Here is a 20,518-nt window from a genome sequence, read left to right on the forward strand (position 1 = left end):
AGTAATTAGCGATAACTAGTTATCAGGACTGAATCCTTACAGGTCTTTAGGGCGGGAGGGGTGTGGGTCCCATGGTTCCCTCCCCCAGCCAGACTCGGGTGGTAAGGTTTGCTCCAATGGCCACAGCATTTTGTCACCTGGGACCTCACTGTACCCCTGAATAATGGAATTAGGAATGACTCACAGAATCTCCTAGGAATGCTTTGGGAGGCATTTCTCAGAGAAAGCCCAACACTAGGGGTGAAAGTGGGGGGCTGGGAGGAGGAAGGGAGGCCTGACGGAGGACTATGACAACGTGCAACTGTCACCGTGTATGTGAGTTCCAAAAAAATCAGGTAATATTTTTCTCTTACTTGTGTGACCACAAACTAGGAGGGGAGTGGAGCAGGACACTCACTACTGATCAGACCCTGCGCAGTGTCAGCTTCTCATGGCCACCGTCCCGAGTCCCAAATGCTCAGAGGCTTAGACAGGTAAAGTCACCGGCCTGACGTCACATGTTCAGTGCCAGGCATATCTGACACCGCTGTGACACACCAGCTGGCACGCAGAAAGAAGCCATGGTGGGAGACCCGGGTGGGTTAGTGCAGAGCCCCCACCGCGGGGGAAAAAGCTGAGACACCACAAACAGAGTCCAGCCCGCCGTTCTCTCCAGGGAAGTCTCAGGTTCTAGCTCACAAAAATGTCCGAGGATTACATGAGAGACACACTAATGCTTTTCTCTGCCTACCAAGCCTTTTTCTCACAGAGGTCAAGTTCACCATATGACTAGGATTCCAAGGAAATGAGTCAATGAGACATATGTACCCAAGTGAGAGTATAGACTCTGACCTCGTAGGTTTAATTATTTGATGCCAAAAATGCTTTCAAAAAGCATCACGCAACCCAGGTGTCCATCAATGGATGAATGAATAAACAAATGTAGTCCTTCCGCACAATGGAATATTACGCAGCCTTAAAAAGGAAGGAAATCCTGACATGCGCTACACATGGATGAACCTTCAGAACATGACACTAAATGGAATAAGCCAGTCGCAAAGGAACAAATGCTGTGTATGATTCCACTTATCTGAGGTCCCTGTAAGAATCAGATTCATAGAGACAGAAAGTAGGATGGTGGTTGCCCTAGGCTGGGGGGAGGGGAGAATTGTTTAATCGGGACTGAGTTTCAGTTTTGCAAGATGAAAAGAGTTCTAGAGATGAGGAGTGGTGATGGGTGTGCAAAAATGTAAATGTGCCTAATACCACTGAACTGTACACTTAAAAATGGTTAAGATGGTAAATTTAATGTTATATGCATTTTACCATAATACAAAATTTAGGTTAAAAAAAAAAAGCACCATATAAGTCAGGGCTTGTGCTTTTTCCCAGAGCTCCTGGACACCCGCCAAGGCCAGTTACCCCCAGTGGAACGTCTGTTTCTAGAACACATCAGGTGACGCTGCAGAGCCCAAGGCTGCCCCCGGCCTGTTTGAGCCTCTTCCTCAGAAGTTTGTTTCTACTGCATGCTGAGCCCTCGACTCGGCTTCACCTGGGACAGCGTACCTGGTCCAAGTTCAGGGTCACAGGGTCAGGGCAGATCCCCAGCCAGTGGTACCAGTGCCACGGGGAGCACCCCTGACTGCCTGTTTGCCCTGTTTCCCTCCCCTAGGCCTCCCCCACTGCTGCACACCACCTTTCCAGTTCTCCACATCTGATGGAATTGTGACATGCTGTGCCACCCTGCAGACAGTGTTGTGACTTCATAGGCATACCACACTCCTTGGGGTAACGTATACTGTCTCCTACACACACACACACACACACACACACACACACACAATCCCTCAGTCAATCCCATCACCACTCTCTTCCTTCTGGACCAGATCCTGCCACTGTCACCTCTTTCCTCTGCTCCTGTCACTGCTGGGACCAAGAACTTTAGCTCCAAAAAATAAAAACAATCTCTGAGGAAACGCTTGTTGAAAACGTAGACTCCTGAGCCCCGCCCCAGGAAGGAGATGGTCCTTTCCAGGCTGAGGCGCGAGTCTGTGTTCTGCCTGATGACTCGAGGTGGGTGGGTGAGCTTTGCCGGAGCCGCTCCCTCCTTCACCCCGAGGAGTCTTCTCTCCCTGGGCTTCCAGGTTGGGACCTTTTCTGTGCCTAAAGATTCTAGAAGGCTGGTCTCTGACCAGCTGAACTTTAACTGGTCCCTGGAGGCCCAGGGACGGCTACCAGCAGCAGCCCCATCAAACCGGTGGGTGGGAAGGTCGACTTCTCTTACTCTGCACGAGCGAGACCCTCTCCTCCCTCAGGAGGGTCTGGGACCTTTCACATGGGGCAACACAGGTGGTATGCGCAGCTCTCCACTCATCTCAGCCACCAGGGGCGGTTCCCTGCTAATTCCCCAGCAGGTAACCTCTCCTCCCTCCCAAAGGGAGGGCGCTTAACAAAACTGGGGCCCTAAGGAAGGAGAAGGGGGGCTGAATGCTGGGTGGATGACATTGGCTCTTCTCCACATGAACCCAGGACCAGGCCCCTGGCAGACACACGGTAAGAAGCCACAGCTGCTTCGTGTGGCACATCTCTCCAGAAAGACAGTCATTCCCGTGGGGAGCGTCATAAGCCCATCCATGCAAAGCCAGCCCCCCTCATCGGTCACATGGACTAGCAGGAGTTTTGTAAGTGCTTTGCTCTAAGCACCTGATTAAACATTAGTAAAAGGTCAAGGTTATGGTGCTCGGGACCTCCTGACGGAAGCACTCTCTCTCTGCCCCAGGGGCCTCCTGTTGCGATATTTGTGTCTTCTCCACCTCCCTGCATGCCCAGGGCTGTGTGAGGGCTGCGGACCAAGCAAACAAGCTGCCTCGGGTTCACTTACAGCAGCACTGCCAAAGCCTTGGCTTGTAGAAACGCTGTCAGGTTTGGGGCGCTCTAGTTTGCAGAGTTTTGCTTCCCCGCAAAGCATGCACAGAGCAGAAGAAACGGAGGGTCCACATGCTGGGATTTCTGCATTCAGGCCACCTTTCCTGAAGGTTAGCGTTATTGATTACCCACACCTTAGGCCCTGACAGCTAATCAATAGACCCTCTGACCCAGATATGTGACTTGGCCTGTGGGGGCTTTAAAAACAAGACGTGAACATGGCAACTCTGGTTCACGCTTTTCATACACAAGAATTACATTTTTTTCCCCAGAGCTGTAAAGCCGTTTCTGCTCAAATTACCCCAGCCATCTGAGGAGCGCATAATCACAGGGTTCTGTTCATTTTTCCTGCTGGATGGTTTTGCAACCATGAAGAACAAGTGACAGGCCAAACTGCGGGAAAGTCTGTATAGGCTCCCAGAGAGCTGGGATTCTAAACCGCCATTCCTTAGGAAGGACCACCCACCCTCAGTGAGGGGCGTAGGAAATGATGGCTCTAAGTGAGGGGGAGGGGGCAGGAGAACAGGAAGGGGGCCAAGCACCTAGCAGGGGGAGGGGATGGAATATAGAAGCCACTGATATTGTGACTTTCAGAAACAGAAGGATCACGGCTGGTAGTGATGACACTGACCTTCAGCATACGGGTTTAGTGGGATAGGATGCGGGGCTGGGGTGCAAAAAGTGAGAGACTCTCAAAGACAACTAAAAGACAAAAACCTCTAAAATTATTACTGGTATCATCTCCTCCAGAAAGTCGGCCCTGACACAACTCAACATCCTGTCCAGACCAGGAGCCACCTCGTGTGCCCACACTTCCCTGGGCGTATCTGGGACACTTTCTGTCAATACACACACTGCTACCCCTTTGAGGCTGTAAGTCCACTGAGGTTGAAGGTAGGAATCATAACCAGTTCACATCTAAGTTCCAGCCCCTAAGAGACTCTCAACAAAGCCCACTGAATGAGTGAACAGATTTACAAGTATGTGAGTGAATAACTGAACAAATGAGTGAATGAAAATGCAGCATCCAACCAAACACAGAATATCAAGGTGCTAACATCCCGAAGGATAATCAAGTGAAAAATTCCTAGAAATCTGCAAAGGAAAACTGCAGATATGATAAGGAGAACATAGACTTTTTGCACCCAGAGCTGGCTCCGAATCTTGGCTCCCCTAGCAGAGTGAGTTTAGGCAAGCTATTGAGACTCTCTGTCCCTTAATTTTATCATCTCAGGAATGGGAATAACATAAGGTCTCCTGTACTGAGAATTAGATACAAGGTGTGCTCAGTACCTGGCACAGGTTGACACTCAATAAGTTGTAGTTATTACCAGTGTTTGCTAAGCCTTGCAACAGGGTGGCATGGCCAAGTCTGGGGCATTTGTCATCAAGCCAAGAAAGGCTAACCTCATAAAGTATGCCAAGGCCATTCTGAGATATCAGATCACGAAAAATATTACACCATTACTTCTCTCTTCACAATCTTGGAAAGGATAGTAAACTCTGACCATTTAATAGGCCATCAGTTCAAATTTCCTGGAGGAAACAAACTGATGAACCAGGAAAGGCCAAGGCACCACCTCTGTATAAATGAAGTTATGGAAATATTAAGCTGCCCCAAATGCCAAGTCAGGATATGCCAGGTTGTGGTGCAGTAACAAACAACTCCAAAATCTCAGTGGGTAAAAAATTGTGTCACACGTCCTTTAGGTCAGCAAGGGGACTCTGCTGGGAGATCCAGACTTACTGAACAATTACCAGGAGAGCTCTGAAGGGTCTCATATTTGCAATTAAATGTCCAGCCTGTGGGTGACACAGTCCATTCACAATCATTGGCCTGAACTAATCACATGGCACCCCTCAATCTCGAGGCGGCCAGGAAGTACAATCCCAGCGTGAGCCCAGAGAAGGGTCGGAAGAAAATACTTGGGGTCTTGTACTAATGAGCACCACACACCACAAGAGAAGGAGACGACATTCTATCAGCTCCATCCAAACCAGCCCTGGACAGTGTCCACCAGGATGACCGGAAGGAAAAGGCCTCCAGCCTCTCCCAGGGTCAAGCAGCTCAGAGCAGAAAGGGGGTCACTGCAGAAGGCAGCTTTCCTTTGCATATAGCACAGGGTGGGGAGCTCAGCATTGTTGCACTGCTCTCCTTAGAAGTCACTGCATTCACACTCAGTGAGTGTGCACGTCACATCACCACACTGCTTGTGTCATGTAAGAACAGGACGGAGCAACTCAGAGAATTTGAATTCTTGCACAGGGGTGGCACAGTGCTCCTCTCCCTAATTTGGAAGTGAGTTTAAACATGGACAAAGCAGCAGGAATTCCTCTGGGCACATCCCTCTGCCAGGCATGGCTGGGAGTTATTGGCTGCAGCAATCCCCCCAGCTCCCCCAGGCTCACGGGGACTCGGGAAAAGACCTCGTTTTCGAGGTCAAGATCATTAGGAAGTGAATTAGCAACTTGGTTTTGGAATCTATACGTAGCCTTATCCTCCATGGCTTTCGTAAAATCGACTGTGGACCCCCGTTCCTTGCCAGGTGGAAAGTTCAGGGCTCCCCAAGATATCTTTGGGCTTCTGTCAGGGGCCCCTATGATGTTTCTTGCTGGTGCTTCACCCCACCTGCCAAAGGGAAGCGTGAGCAAGGCGCAAAGGTGAGGACCTGCTTGGTGTGAGGGGAACAGCAAGAGGTGTGGCGTTGGCAGAACAAGGGGTGGGAGTGGGAGCAGCCTGGAGAGGTGGGCTGGGGGCTGGGTCACAGAGGGTCTTGGGCACCACAGAAGGAAGGTGGCATCCAGCCCTCAGTGGAAAGGCAGGGAAGGATTTTAAGCCAGAAGTGAACATGGTCAGAGGTGCACTTTAGATGCCTCACGAGGCAGCTGCATCTCTAGAAACTGGGGAGGAAGTGAACAGAAATGGAGTGTAGACAGGAGGATCCTGCAGGAATGCTGGTGAGAGGCCAGGGGTCTGACCTGGGGTCAGGAGCGGGGGTAGGGGCTGGGGATCAATTTCTGAAATAAATTGAGAAAGTAAAGTCAGCAGGGCTTGGTGACTGAAATCGGGGTGAAGGAGAGGCAGGAGGTCAGGGGCGATGGGAACGGTGGAGGCAGAAGGATGGTGGAAGCCAGGACGTGTCCAGAAAGAGCAAGTCATCCAGCTGGGGCAGAAAGTAGAACGTTCTGGTCAGGGGCCTGGCAAGCTGGAGCGGTGTGGCGGGGACATTGTGTTGAATCCCATAGGGAAGGGGTGGTCCCTGAAGATTTATCAGCAAAGAGCCAGCAGGACTGGAGGACTCAGGCTGGAGCTGGTCTCTCTAGACTGGTATAAACCAACATGGAAGCACCTTATGGACTAACGTCCTTGAAAACACAGAGAGCAACATTTACACGAAGGATGTGGTGATTTTAAAACATGTCCATAAATTCCTCAAAACCACTCGCTTCAAAAGGTAGAAACTAACCTCTCCTAAACTGAAGTGTTTCTAAAAAATAGGATTTGGGGGAAGAAATGGTACCCGGCTCCAAGACGAGGTCTTAAAAGGCAGTGCAGTCTCCCCCTTGCTCTCTCTCGTGCGTCACCTGCTCTAGGGGAAGCCAGCTGACACTCAAGCAGCACCGTGGAGAGGTCTGTGTGGTGAGAAGCCGAGGCCTCTGGCCAACAGCCCTGTGAGTGCACCATCTTGGAAATGGGTCCCCCCGCCCGAGTCAGGCCTGCAGATGGCTGCGATGCCCACTGACATCTTGGCTGCTACCTCACTAGAGACCCCGAGCCAGAACCACCCGGCTAAGATGCCCCTGAATACCTGACTTTCAGAAAGTGTGTAAGATAAATGTTTTTAACCAATACGTTTGGGGAGTGTTTGGTTATACAGCAACAGATAACAAATACTCTGGGATGCTCAGAAAATGGCTGGAAAATAAATGATAAAGGCGGGAGGAAGGAGGCCTGTTAGACGGCTCTTGTCAAAGTTTAGGAAAGTCGTGAGGAGCTGAATGAGGTGATGGAAGCACCCATGACTGATGACAGGTGGAAACGCTAGGGATCTTGGTAACTGGTTCACCATGAGAGGTGTAGGAAAGAAAGGGTGACCAGTGACCTGAGTGACTGAGAGGGACCCAGAAGCCCTTGGAAATGGGAATTATGTGGATCTGTCATTGTCATCATAAACATGGTCACCATTGTTAGTTTTGGTGTTTAAAATAGTTTCCCTTTTAAAGGCTATCGTCTCACAAATGGCTTCTTATAAAATAATTTCCCTTCAAGGGGTTTCCAAACTTGTCATTTCAATGATTGAAATGGCCGAGGCATGTCCTGTTACACTAATAAGCTTCCAATTTGATGTCTTGTTTTCGAAAGTGCTTGTCATTATCCTTGAGCACTCGAGAAACTTGGAGCAGGCATGGCCTCTTCAACGGTCAAATGAGCAAGATAAAATGAGCATCCTGTGGCACTTGAAACGTGTGTGCGCTGACTAGAGCTAGCTCACGTGCACACATGCGCCCGGGCACAGCCGCCCCACCAGAATTCCCAGCTGAGATGAAATTGCAAGCTCCACACTGATTGACCCATCAACACTCTGGGGCTGAGCAGAGAGAAAGGAACTAAGCCAGACACAGGGAGGAATTTGCAGGGGTGCTGACAGCGCCTTCTGTAAAGGATGCTTGAATCAGACGGTTCTCTTCTGCTGGACGTCACAGGCAGCAGATGTAGTTGCCTGTCTCAAATGCCAGATACAGCCAAATGTTTGGCAAAACCTGGGCCTGGCCACTGAGATCAGGCATAAAGAAATCCATCTGCACACTCTTCTTTGCCTCTCCATCAAAAACACGGAGGGAATTCCAGGCTTACTTGAAAAGTGGAAAAAAAGTCAGATTCTAGGTCTGCTATCAAATGGCCTCACTCCCCTATGCTGCAGTTATTTCCAGGTGAAGGAAAGGCCAAAATGGAGACGCAGCGAAGGTCACTTTTTTGTTTCTTTTATTACTGATACCTGCACCTACTTTTTTTGGATGGTCCAACTAAGAGCACCCATGATGATCCCTCTATGATATTAAGACAGGTCGTCTCTTGCCTAGAGTTTTATTTAGGGACCTAGAGTTTGTATTTGGGGACCTTCCTCAAGCACCAACAGGCAGCCCCACTGCCCTGACCCTGTGATCACACAGGAGAACACCCTGAATGGTTCCCTATCAAGGCCATTACCAGGCTACGTAAGTGTGCCCGAGGTTCATCTAGTTGTCTGTCTTTCCCTCTGATCAGTGGTTCTCAACCAGGGTGACTGTGTCACCCAGGAGACACTGGGCAATGTCTGGAGACATTTTTTTTATTTTAGCTGAGCCATCCTGCCACTTGTTGACAGCTCAGCGGCAGCTCAGCTCAGGCTGGGACTTGAACCGCTGTTGCTCAGAGCTCAAACTCTTGAGCGAGCTCTTAACTAACTGAGCCACTCGGCCGGCCCTGGAGACATTCTTTGATGGGGAAAACTGTGGCAAGAAGGGAGGTGCAAATGGTACCCAGCAGGTCAAGGCCAGGGATGCCGCTAGACTCCTTATAGTGCACACGACGGCCCCACACAAAGAATGATCCACCCACAGTGTTAATGATGCTGAGACTGAGAAACCCTGGCCTAGAATGTAAGCTCCATGCAGGCAGGCATTGAGCCTTTCTTTGCTCCCTGTTTTGTCTCCAATGCCTGAGACACAATGACTGGCTCACAGCAGGTCTGGGAGGGAGGGAAGGAGGCAGGAAAGGAAGGAAGGAAAAAAAAGAGAGGAAGGCATGGTATATTCTCTGGGGAAACTTAAAGGCTGGACAAAGGAGATTATGAATTTTGGCTCAACCAACACGCTGTAGTCTGTCAAAGAGTTTTAACACCCGTCCAACATTTTACCAATCCAAGCCCAGTCATTGCTGGCAACTGGATGTGCCCTCAGCACATCGGACAGTATCCGTCCTAAAAAGTAGCCCCTGCTCTCCAGGCAGAGAGCCACAGAACAGTGGGAGCCTTCCGGGTGTTCCGTCCCAACGCCCGCCATTGGTGGCATTACACACGTTGGAGTGTTTTACAAACTCTGCAGCAACACGGCCAAGGAGGTAAAAGGTAGATGTTCCCAACCCCGACCTGAGGGTGGGAGGGTGCTTTACAGTGCGGCTCTGGCAGGAAGTACAGAGAAATGGCTTCATGGAAGCGTGGGAGCTGCCAGCATCTCTCACGCCTGACATCGGGCCTTTCTGCTGGAAGCCAGGAGGCTTTTTCAAGTCCTGCAACCACGGCTGACAAAGACTTTTTTTTTTTTTCAGAGCCCACATTGAAAAAGAGCCACCTATTGAAGCTATACAGCCTTTGCTCAGATCCTATAGCCACAGAGGAAAACAAAGCCAGTTCGAGCCAGAGAAGGCACCTGAGGAAGATTCCGACCTTAAATCTGCCTCCAGATGTGACACCTGAGAAACAATGATGTCATCTACACTGTGCCCCAGCATGATGACACAAGGCAATATCGGACAAGCACAAAATAAAGAACATTCTACAAAAAAAAAAAAAAGCAGAGGTACCATATGCTTTAAAAACGTCAATGTCATAAAGAAATATTGTGGAAACGTTCCAGATTTTAAGGGGTCTAAAGAGACATGACAACCACGTGCAGTATCTGCCTCTTGATGGGTCCTATACTATTGGGGAGGGGGAGCATGTTATAAGGGACTTTATTAGATCGAGTGGCAATGGTAGGATACAGACAGTAGATTAGAGGAAGTATTATATCAACATACCAAGGAAAACTGATGATGCTGACAACCGCAGTGTGATGACATGGGTCATCTCCATTCTCAGGAAATACACACTGAAACATTTCAGGGTTAAAAGCCATCAGACCCATAAAACCTTGAATGGGTCAGAGAAAAAGTTACACATACAGAGGGCACCATGGTGCTCCTTGTAGTGTTTGCACTTTTGCAACTCTTGTCCATTTAAAGTTAATTCCAACTTACAAGTTGGTTTTTAAATCTGATCCTGAGTGGCTGCAGGCAGAAGGCAGACGCTGAGAACGGACCACCTTTAGGGCATCGGCTGGCAGCAAAGTCCCTCCCTCAGGGGGTGTGATAGGGATCACAGGAATTGGTGCCCGGCACATGGTAAGCGTTTTAAGTGTTTTATCATCACTACTGCTGCTGTGTTTATTACTATTACTACAATAGTAATAGTTTATTACTATTGTTCTCCTTCAAGGAGAACGCCTGGACCATGGGGTGGGGCTGCACGTGGCCCCTGTGGCACCCAGCCCTCTGCGGAGCCTCGCAGGCAGTGGGTGACTAGCAAGTTCCCAGGGGTTGTCCTGGGTTCTGACCCCGAGTCCAGTGGCCCAAGCCCCAGTCCCAGCCTGGCCCTGCCAGCAGCCACAAGTCCACTCATTCCCAGGCCTGATGTCCTCAAACCCTGCAGACTGTTCTTTCTCCACGGGGTCCTTCTGCAGGCCCCTGGCCCATCCTGGGTGGTTTTCCTTTGACTCCCCGCCAAGGCTGAATTGATGCACAGACACACAAAAGAACAGGGGCATGCAATCAGATTTGAGGTCCCTAGAGAAGAAAACGCCTGGTGCCACTTTTTTCTACCAGGCTGATATTAGGGCCAGTGACCAGAACTCTGCCACCCTAAGGTGCAGGGCTTGGGGTGAGGGGAGCCATGTAAAATCCTAAAGGGCTTTCCTGCTACAATCCCACAGTCAGCATTCCCTCTGGTCAAAGCCTCCTGGCTGCATCTCATTTCCTAGACACCTTAGTGAACTAGGCCTCGGCTCACAATGGCACGTTTATTTCACTTAGGGACTCCGGTGGCATCTGGAGATGCAGAGAGGGGGGCACTGGCGCGCCCCTCGGAGCCCGCAGGAAAGTGCAACAGCGCCATCTAGTGCCCACGTGGGGTGACTGCGGAGATGAGCGCGCCGCAACCCCGCATCCATCTTCCATCCTAGGGAAAACGTGATCCCACCTGACTCTTGGTCAGGAGTAAAGTTCAGAGTTTCCAGCTGCAATTAAAGATGCCCTCCTGGCCGACCTCCTCTGTTTCTGCAGTGAGACAGGCGGTGTCCACTGCAGGGGGCATCCACTTAGGGCTGCGGTCCTGGGACACAGGAGGAGCTTTGGTTTATGCAAGGCTGCCATCGTGTGGCCATCACGGGTATTTCCCTCAGAAAATAATCCCGGAACGAGGGGTCCATGCTCTCTGCAAGTCTAGTCTAAAATTGCCGTTTTCTGCCACCAGCCAGAACGGGGGCTCAAGATCTAGATTAAGAGGAAAATCAGGTTCTAATGTTACCATTCAGGCCTGAGCCTTCTCCAGGGCACCTCCTGGGCCCTGCCAGGGACCTCAACTCCAGGCACAATTTCTCCTCTAAACGAAGAAGAACTTTCTTAGCAGTTGAGACAGGTGAAAGGTCCAAGATCTGAAGCATCCCCAAGCACATGCCTGGTTTCCCTCCACGGGGTTACCTTGCAAGTCCCGCCCTCGTCTCAGAGTTGGACGCAGCCATGGAAGCTCCTGGAAGCCCTCCAGCCAGCACAGAACACGTGCTTGATAGACAGCGAAGTGTTTCAATGATAGATGACGACGAGACCTGAGCTCTAAGCTTACTCTGAAGCCATAAACGAGCAAAGCCGAGATGGACGGAAGCTGTGGACACCCAGGACTTGAAGACTAAAAGCTGGGGCAGGGTTCCTCCACCTGGGCACGACATTTTAGGCTGGATAATTCTTGGGGTGGCAGGGGCTGTCCCAGAATTGTTGGATATTGAGCAGCATCCCTGCCCCTTGCCCGCTAGATCCAGTAGCACCCTTCACCCAACCGTGACAACCAAAAAGTCTCTGGCCATGGCCACATGTCCCCTGGTTACGCAAGGACCAAAGGAGTCATATTCTCAGTGCCTACTTCATACAGCGTCCACGGGCCACCCACTAAACAGGGGATGCCATGAGTCACAGGTAATCAAGACCATGGAAGTTCAGAGCTCAGCAGCTGTCTGCACATTGCTAAGGGCCCCGGCTGGAGAGGCTGCCTTCATGAAAGCCGGAAGGTGACTCCTGTGTGGTGGGAAGGAGGGTTCCATAAGATAAGCCAATTCCATTAAACAGAATCCAGTCTGGAGGCATTAAAACACATTGATGGAAGCCTTTCAGTTGCCGTGGACATTTATAGAATTTTTCTGACAGGAAAAGAAATTACTCTTTCTGATTTGCTCTTATTTGATCCTGAAAAAAGAAAGTCCAGCTCCCTGGATGTTCGATTGGGTACTGGACTTGTGATTGACTGCTCGTGACTGTGTCGCTATGGTTTCCTACTCATCTTTCCCCTTGCTTGGTCACGGTGACATTCTGTACCGTGTGTGAAAGGACAGAGGCAAAGGTAGGAGACAAAGGTGGCCACGAGTTTCATGGCTTCTCACCAAAAAAGCTGGCACAGCAAACTTTAAAACCCAGGTGCTGAACATTCTCCCCCCCCCCCGCCCCCAAAAAGAGAACGAAATCAAAATCAGAGATTTTATATTGTTTCTCAGAGAAAATGGGGATTTTAGGAACTCTCCTAATCTACTGGTCCCCTAAAGCTTCCGTAAGCAGCCAACCCGTTGGATTCATTCCTCACTGAGAAATCTCTTCGAGTGCCCAGCAGTGAATGTTCACCAGCACTGCCAGCACTGCTTCCGCAGGCCCATGGGCCCCCCCCCCGTGTCCTCCACCTGAGCCCATTCCGGCAAGGGAAGGCGCCTCTCATGGGCAGGGCCCGGGGTCTTCCTGTAATGACTCTCTGTGGGTTTTTCTACATTCTTGGTAGGCTCAGACGACTTTCTCCGCGATAACTCCCCTTAGAAGGGCATGGAAGGACATGTACCGACAAAACGCCATCATTACCACAACACCCAAAGCATGAGCAACCAAAGAAAGAAGACATAAACTGGACCTCCTCGAAATTTAAAATGTTGCACTTCAAATGGCACCATCAAGCAAGTGAAAGGGCAACACACAGAATGGGAGAAAACATCTGCAGCTGATACATGTGATAAGGGGCCTATGCAGCGTACATAAAGTGCTCTTACAGCCCAATAATAAAGACACCCCAATTAAGCAATGGGTAAAGGATCTAAATAGACATTTCCCTAAAGACATAAGGAGGGCCAACAAGCACATGAAAAGACGCACATCTTGGTCATTGGGTACAAACCACGAGATACCGGTTCATGCCCACTAGGATGGTGGCTTTAATCAAATAGATAGATAGCAACGAGTGTTGCCTGGGATGGGGAGAAATCGAAACCCTCGGGCATTGTTGGTGGGGATGTAAAAAACATTGTAGTCACTTAGAAAAATCATTTGGCAGTTCTTTGAAATGTTAAATATAGTTACCATATGACTCAGAAATTCCACTCCTTGGTAAATACCCAACAGAACTGAGATTTAGGTCCACACAAAAACTTGTACACAAATTTTCACAGCATGACTGATAATAGCCCCAAACTGAAATCAGCCCAAAAGTCCATCAGTTAGTAAATGGACAAAATGTGCTCTATTCATACAATGGAGTATTATTCAGCCATAAAAAGAAACGAAGTACTGATACATGCTACGCATGGATGAAACTTGAAAACATCATGCTAAGTGAAGAAAATAAGATGCTACACATTGTATGATTCCACTGGTATGACGTGTCCAGAACAAGCAAATCTACAGAGAATGTAGATTTGAAGCTGCCGAGGGCTAGCAGGGGTAGAAAGGGAGAGACTGGTAATTGTACATTTTTTGAGGTATTTATTGTGGTGGTGGTTGCACAACACTGTAAATACACTAAAAACCATGGCATTATATACTTGAAGTGAATTTTTTGGATCATAAATTATATCTCAGTAGAGCTGTTAAAAAATTATAGGCAAGAACACAGAGGAACTGAATAAACAAAGGTAATTTAATAAAAACAGCACAACACATGAGTACGTACACACATACATGCATACACAAGCATGCACACACATCCACACATGCAAAAACATATGTGCACATGCACACACACACACGCACATGTGCGCACACACGCAAACACAAGCCTCACCAACATTCCCATGCATGCCATGTGGAAAGGAACCCTGCACACAGTCCCAGGCCCGACAGGGCTGTGCCAACCAGACTATGGGCACCAGGGCACTTCCTCTGACTGCAGTACGCTGACACGTCTTTCAATGAGCTCCATCCACACATCATTGGAAGGTTCTTGTATTCAACAGAAGCTTCATAAAACCTGAGACACTTTCATTGGTTCATTTTCATGTAAAGACAAAGTACCAACCATACACCTCAAGTAGGACAGTGTTCGCAGCACATGCATATGTCACGTGTTAAAAAGGTTGTATTGAAATCACACGCAGAGCTCCGTCTCGGCTGAGATGGGCCCACATGCACGGGGCACTTTACGATGTCTCCATATAGCGTTCCAAACTATTTCTACTCAACTGGACTCTTCTTCTTTCTAATGGGCGGGACAGTCCAGGAACCGTGCCTCTCTATATACATCCTGAGTGCCCAGAAGAACCTGGCCCTGAGCAATCGTGCCGAACGTCTGCTGTACAACTGAATGGACAGATGGATGTGGGTGGATAGACAGATGGATACACGCAGACAGACAGATGGACAGACAGGGAGGTGGGTGGGTATGATGGATGGATGGATGGATGGAGAGATGCGGAGATGAGTGGAGAGAGGGAGAGTGGAAGAAAGGGAGGAAGGAAGGGGAGGGATGGAGGGGCAGATGGACAGGTGGAGGACAGGTGGATGGATGCACAGATAGATGCATGAATGAATGGACAGACACATGGATGATTAAATAAGTAACAGGGCCTGGCTTAGCACTGAATCCCCAATGGTGGCAGAGCACGTGCCCCAGCGGGGCTGTGTAGGGTATCTGAGAAAGGGGAAGCCAGGGACAGGCTGTGATCTGTACAGTCACCTTTACTACCACAGCCGTCACACTCAAGGCACCAATAAGCTCAAGGGCCATCAGCCCAAATTCCCCTCTGGTGGCTTCCCCTCCGAGGATGGCTGAGATGATGTCACCCGCCTGGAGCCCACTCTGAGCGCCTCCTGTATACCAGGCCCGATATGAACGAGAGGCCTATGGTATGCCCCAGTCAGCCCTGGCCCCCGCCCTCAGGCAGTTTCTGGGAAGGTAAGCGTCTCCTAGAGGCCCCTCTGGTGTCTGGTCTCAGGGGTACAGTCAGGTCGGCAGAGCAAACCTCCAAAGGCTTTCTGCTGTGTGGACCGCAGTGGGGTGGCCCTTTGAGCTTCCCTGTGTAAAGAAAAAGGCACATTCGTATGGTTCCAGTGCGGTCTTTATAAATTCATCCCAATTCATGGAAACCATATTATGTTTAAGGAATGCGTTCCTGGAATCTGAGCCGGGGGAGCAGTTACTTGAACCTACATAGCACTTGGGGTGTAAGGAAGCACTTTCTCGGACTCTGTGCTGAGCCCACATAAGCCTGAGGCAGACGGGTCTGGATGGTCCTTTTCTCCTCAAAGGTTACAAAGGAAGAGAGCAGGGACAGATGGCAGCTCAAGGTCACACAAGCAGGAAGTGACAAGCAGCTCTCCAACCCACATACGCTGGGAGTTAGGAACTGGGCCGCTTGTGCTTCTGCCAGGACTGCCCGGCCAGCCCCGCGGCCACCGCTGTCCTCTTGGCATCCTTCCCGTCCAGCTCAGCCCCACAGGCGTCTTCCACTCGACAGGCTTGGTCATCCTTTGTCTTGTCCAGTTCTTCTCCACTGGTCCTCTCCTGAAATCATAAGAGAATCTACAAAGAATCCCAACTAACGCAGTTTCACCCAGGGGCCTGCTGGGGGCCTGGCCAGGCCTTGTATGAGTGCTCACATTTAGGGTGGGTGGGCCGGGTTCAGACACCTCGGCCAGCTCCAGGACACCATGTTTTGTGCGCAAACAGCTCTGAGCACATTTCTACTGATGGAGACAGAAGAGAGGCCCCGCCCGGGACATCCAAGGAAGAACAAGGCAAGGAAGCACCTCTTTAAAGGTTGGGGCTCTGATGCTTGAATGTGCAGACTTCCCTGACACACACCCATGGGCGTCACATCACACTGGATGCTTCCTACTTCCTCTAATGGCCTTTGAGGTTTAAAGGGGAAGTCAGATCAGTGACGAGGCAAAGTACAACGTGCCCTGTCCAGTGGCCTGGTACGGTCGAAGGTTAGCCCATCTTTCCATCGGGAACCAAGGAAAATGCAAGTCCTCCTCTGCCAGACGCCTAGAACTAATGTCAGCCTCCAGGCAGCTTTTCTAGAAGGATGCAGCACTTCCTGGGATATTTTATGCCTTTCATGTTCATTCCTGAATCGCAGAACCACCTACTTTCCAAAATAAGCAGTATTCCCCACTAAGCGGAACTTAAGTTCTGGATTTTAAAATCATTATGGACTGTTTAGGGATTTGAGCAAAGCTCCTTCCATACCAGACAGTGGGTATTATAACAGTTACCTCGTGTGGACAAGTGTCTGGCTTGGCTTCAGGAAAATGCTTACAGAATCACACTTGAAAATCTTATAAACGACTGACAGACAAGAGGCCACTAAGAAATATTCAGCAACTATCTGTGCCCATGGTTCTGGCTTCTTGTTAGACGATAACCAGTGCCATGTTTCATTTTCCAGGGTCTTGAGGGGCAGGGGAGGAAAGAAAGACAAATTTGCCTGTGCTTTTGTTCTGTTTGAAAGGTGCTGGTTCATGGCAGAATTTGAAATTCAGGTTTTTCAACATTTCCTTCGTAATGCAAGATTACAGCTGATCCCCATGTGTTCTCTGCTTAGAATCGGCTTCCTCAGAGCTTGTCTAGCTTAGAGAAGAGGACTACTTACAAAGTTCTTGCCTCACACGGCGGCACACAGGTTCTGAGCCTACAGCCGAGGTGTCCAGGAAGCTGACGTGCCACGTGGTCACTAAGGAAACGAGACCTACTCCTACTAGGGCACATCCATCACTGTACCTTGTTGCTTTCTCCATTATCGGCCTGTCTGAGTCCATCATCTCGAGAAGTCGACCCGGGACTGCTCACGTCTTCCTTGGACTTTCCTGGGGGAACTGCCCTCCCCAAGCAAGAGAGCAGGATAAGCAAGCAGGGCAGGGCGGGCTCCCAAGGGCGTGGACAATCCACAGATGAATAATACCTCGGGGACGCTTCCAAAAGCCCTGATCACCGTGACCCAGTTCCATCCTACTGACCAGGGCTTTGACACCTCTACAGCGCCCTCTGGAGGACAGGGAAATCTGCCAGGTTTCAGGAGCATTTCTACAGCTGGACTGTTTCTCTTTTCTTGCATTATTCAGGCATTAAACGGCGTCAGGCTTCCACTTCCATTCCTAGCTCTCCCCTTTGCTCCCTGGAATTTTTACTCACAGGAGAGCCCATAGTCCCCATGTTAAAGCAGCACCCCCCTCCTACCAAACCAGTCCCAACCTAGAATGGGATGACCTTCTTGTCCCACTGGCCACTTCCCCACACCCCAAAATCCATAGGTGGGGGTTTGTGAGGGGCGAGGTCAGATCTATTAGGGGAAAAGTATGCAGTTTTCTGCTTGAAAATACAAATAAAACACACTTTCAAATAAAGGATAAATGTATTATTCAGTTGTTACCTACATAAGTAAATTTTAAAGTTTATTTCCAGACTTTATAAACTAGAAAAATTGGGTTAGGTGAAATGTAATTGTAAGCATTTAAAAATACCAGCACACTTTTGTTCTCTGAGTTTTTATGCAACACAGTAGTAGCTGCCCATATAATTTTCTTCACAAAAATGTAAGCTCAGGAATGAGTTCAGATACTGCAGCCTGATTCACTACTGTGTCCCAACCACCTCAGGCAATGCCTGGTGTCGGAAAATGCTCCACTGACAGTAATCAACTGAGTGAATGAGAGAACACATAAATGGGTGACTGAATGAATGAATGAGTGAATTAATTAGATAGAATGAGTGAGTAAATGACTGAATAACTGAATGAGAGAATGAAGCAGATAATCCATTCTCAATTTTCAATCTTTCCTTCTATATGAAATTGTTTTTATGTGTTATGGACGAAAGCATACTAGTAGCTATCAGATGCCCACTTATTATATTTTATTCCTAACCAATGAAAGCTCAATAAGTTTTTAAATGCATACACTAATTTGGGCTGACAAGACTAAGACTCTAAGAAACAACCACCCAGGTTGGCCTGAGGTAAAAACACCCACAAGCTGCCATCCAGGGCGCAGAGACTGCAGCGGCCACTAGAGGGAACCACAGAACCTTTCAAAGAGCAGCATTAGACAAGCCCACCCAGTATGGCGGGTCTGCTCTCAGCACTTCCCAGCATAGCTCACAGCCACAAAATTGCTGCTGCTTCTGCTCACTATGTAATGTCCGACTCACCAGAACAAGCTGAAACAAGAACAGAATTGCAGTTTCACAAAAATGACCCCAGCTCAAATATTTCACATCTCTATATACACTCCTTCAAGCTTTAAAAAGTAAATGTAAATATTATAGAAGAAAAAGTATTTTCCCTGTGGATGACAATGGAATCTACTAAAGAGTCACCTGCAAAGAAAGCAACACTATAACCTAAAGAATGAAAAATTAATTTTTAAAGCTGTGTGCAATGATTTTCTGCCTCCAGCCAAGTTTCTGTAAAAGAACATGGGGCTGTTGACATATGGTTTCATCTCATCCAGTAAAGAGGCTTAAGGCACGTGCAGGCTAACTGGGAAGTGACATCAGATAAGGCTGTGATCGTGGTGGTCAAGTCTCAAAGGCTTCATATAACTGAGAGTAGGAAGAAAAGAATTTCCCACAAAGTACTTCTCTCCAAAGATTCGAATGACCCTGTAAATATTTTCAGGGCCATTATAAGCCACAGATATTATCACAGGCAGGATCGTGCAGACTTTAAAAGGCCTAGTCCACATAGGACACTGCTTAAAAATAGATTTTAAAACATCTGAAAGGAGCACAAGTTCATTTCCCTTTGGAATGCTATAAAATGTCCAAGCCTCACTTAGAATATAAAAAGTGACAGCTCCACTGGCCTTCTTGCCCACAATTCTATTTCTACAGCCCATGCAACTGCAGAAAACCTCCAAAAAACACTCAGAAATCAAGGGACAAAAGACAGAACTTGAAAACCAGAACAATTCAAGAAAGCAATTCTAAGAATAACTGACTAATTAACAACTAAAATTAAATTAAGTGGCCTCATGAGATTTCCAGGGAAGAAAAGATTCCGAAATCTGCACTGATGGGTGACCTGTGGGAAAATCTAATGGGCTAACAACACTTGCTGATTTCCATGAAGAGAAAAACAGGCCAGAAACTGAAACTACACAGCGTCTGGGCTAATTGTGATTTCATTTGTAGCCCTCACCCACCAACCTGGAGAAAAAATCTGAAATGTCAGCACTAACTGACAAAATTGCTACAATATGAGGCGGGTTGGCTGAAAACCTTCCTGAGTGAATTAAATCCTCACTATTGGCCCTGGGGAGACAGAAGGGGTGGGTAAGGCTGGGAACCTGCCATGGCTTTAACAGGGAGTGAAAACACCATAACTTAGTTTTTTCAATTATATAGTTTTAGCAATCTCATGGTATCCTAATTATAATGATGACCCTTCTTCCTTCAAGGGACTCGTGCATGCTTCTGGAACATTCTCCACGAAGCTCCCCTCATTTGCTGTTCTAAAGAGAGAGTTGGGGAATCTCAGAGTGAGTTACAGTGACAGCTCTGGCATCTGTCTTCCAGCGCGGCTCCCTCGGACCAGACCACACCAACTCCCACTCTTGAATAACCCCCAGTGCCGTTCTCCTGAGAGAAAGTCATCTCCCCAATTGCGCGAAAACCTCCTCCTCCTGCCTACCCTCTCCGCCTCTGCGATTTCCACATTATTACCACATTCCGACCGGCAAGCCATTATTTTTTTCCATTCCCAGCCAAGGAATGGCAACGTCCCAGACACAAAGGCCACGTCCAGGGGCTACAGGCTCATTTGTGAAACTCATCCATAAACCCGAATGGCTGGGCAGCTCAGTGCACGGGAGGTCCAGGCTGGCTTCCCTTCATTTCTACCTCTCAGTGCCACAGGGCAAGTCACATAACCGCCTCATTAGGATCACAGTCAAAGCCCCGCCACGGCCTCCTTCCCAGGTGCCCGGTCACCCCATTAACGTCTGCAGAGATCCATTAAGCCTTCTAGCTGAAAGGCCCCATAAAAGCCCAAATCATCACTATTATCATCAATAAACTCCAAGGCACTCTCCCTGTCACCACCTAAGGTAAATCAGGTACCCACGTGGAGACAGAGCCAGGCACCTGGGCCTGCCCATCGCCCTAATGAGCTCCCGGCAGCCTTGGAAATGGCCCTGGATGCTGACAGGAGCGCCAATGCCAGGAGGGGGAAAAGCCAGAGCTTCCCCTTGTCTGGGGAACCTAAACTGTGGGTGCCTCCTGAGTCTCTGGCACCCACAGCAGGCCCTGCGCTCACCAGCCCTGCGCCACGCCCTCACCCTTAGCGTTGCGCTGAGGAC

At 49.0% G+C, this 20,518-nt stretch overlaps 1 protein-coding gene across 1 annotated transcript in view; it reads right to left on the reverse strand.

Annotated features, from left to right (window-relative positions):
- Positions 1 to 14,675: 14,675 nt before the first annotated feature.
- The window catches only part of FAM169B (Protein), a 62,037-nt gene continuing 56,194 nt past the window's right edge, over positions 14,676 to 20,518 (reverse strand). The window contains exons 8-9 of the mRNA XM_019637890.1: positions 16,944 to 17,038; positions 14,676 to 15,722 (exon numbers count right to left, since the gene is read on the reverse strand). Coding sequence (XP_019493435.1) covers positions 15,558 to 15,722; positions 16,944 to 17,038 — 260 coding nt within the window. The 3' untranslated portion in view covers positions 14,676 to 15,557. The remainder of the gene's footprint in view (positions 15,723 to 16,943; positions 17,039 to 20,518) is intronic.

This window comes from Hipposideros armiger, unplaced genomic scaffold (genome assembly GCF_001890085.2).
Source record: "Hipposideros armiger isolate ML-2016 unplaced genomic scaffold, ASM189008v1 scaffold_35, whole genome shotgun sequence".
NCBI lineage: Eukaryota > Metazoa > Chordata > Mammalia > Chiroptera > Hipposideridae > Hipposideros > Hipposideros armiger.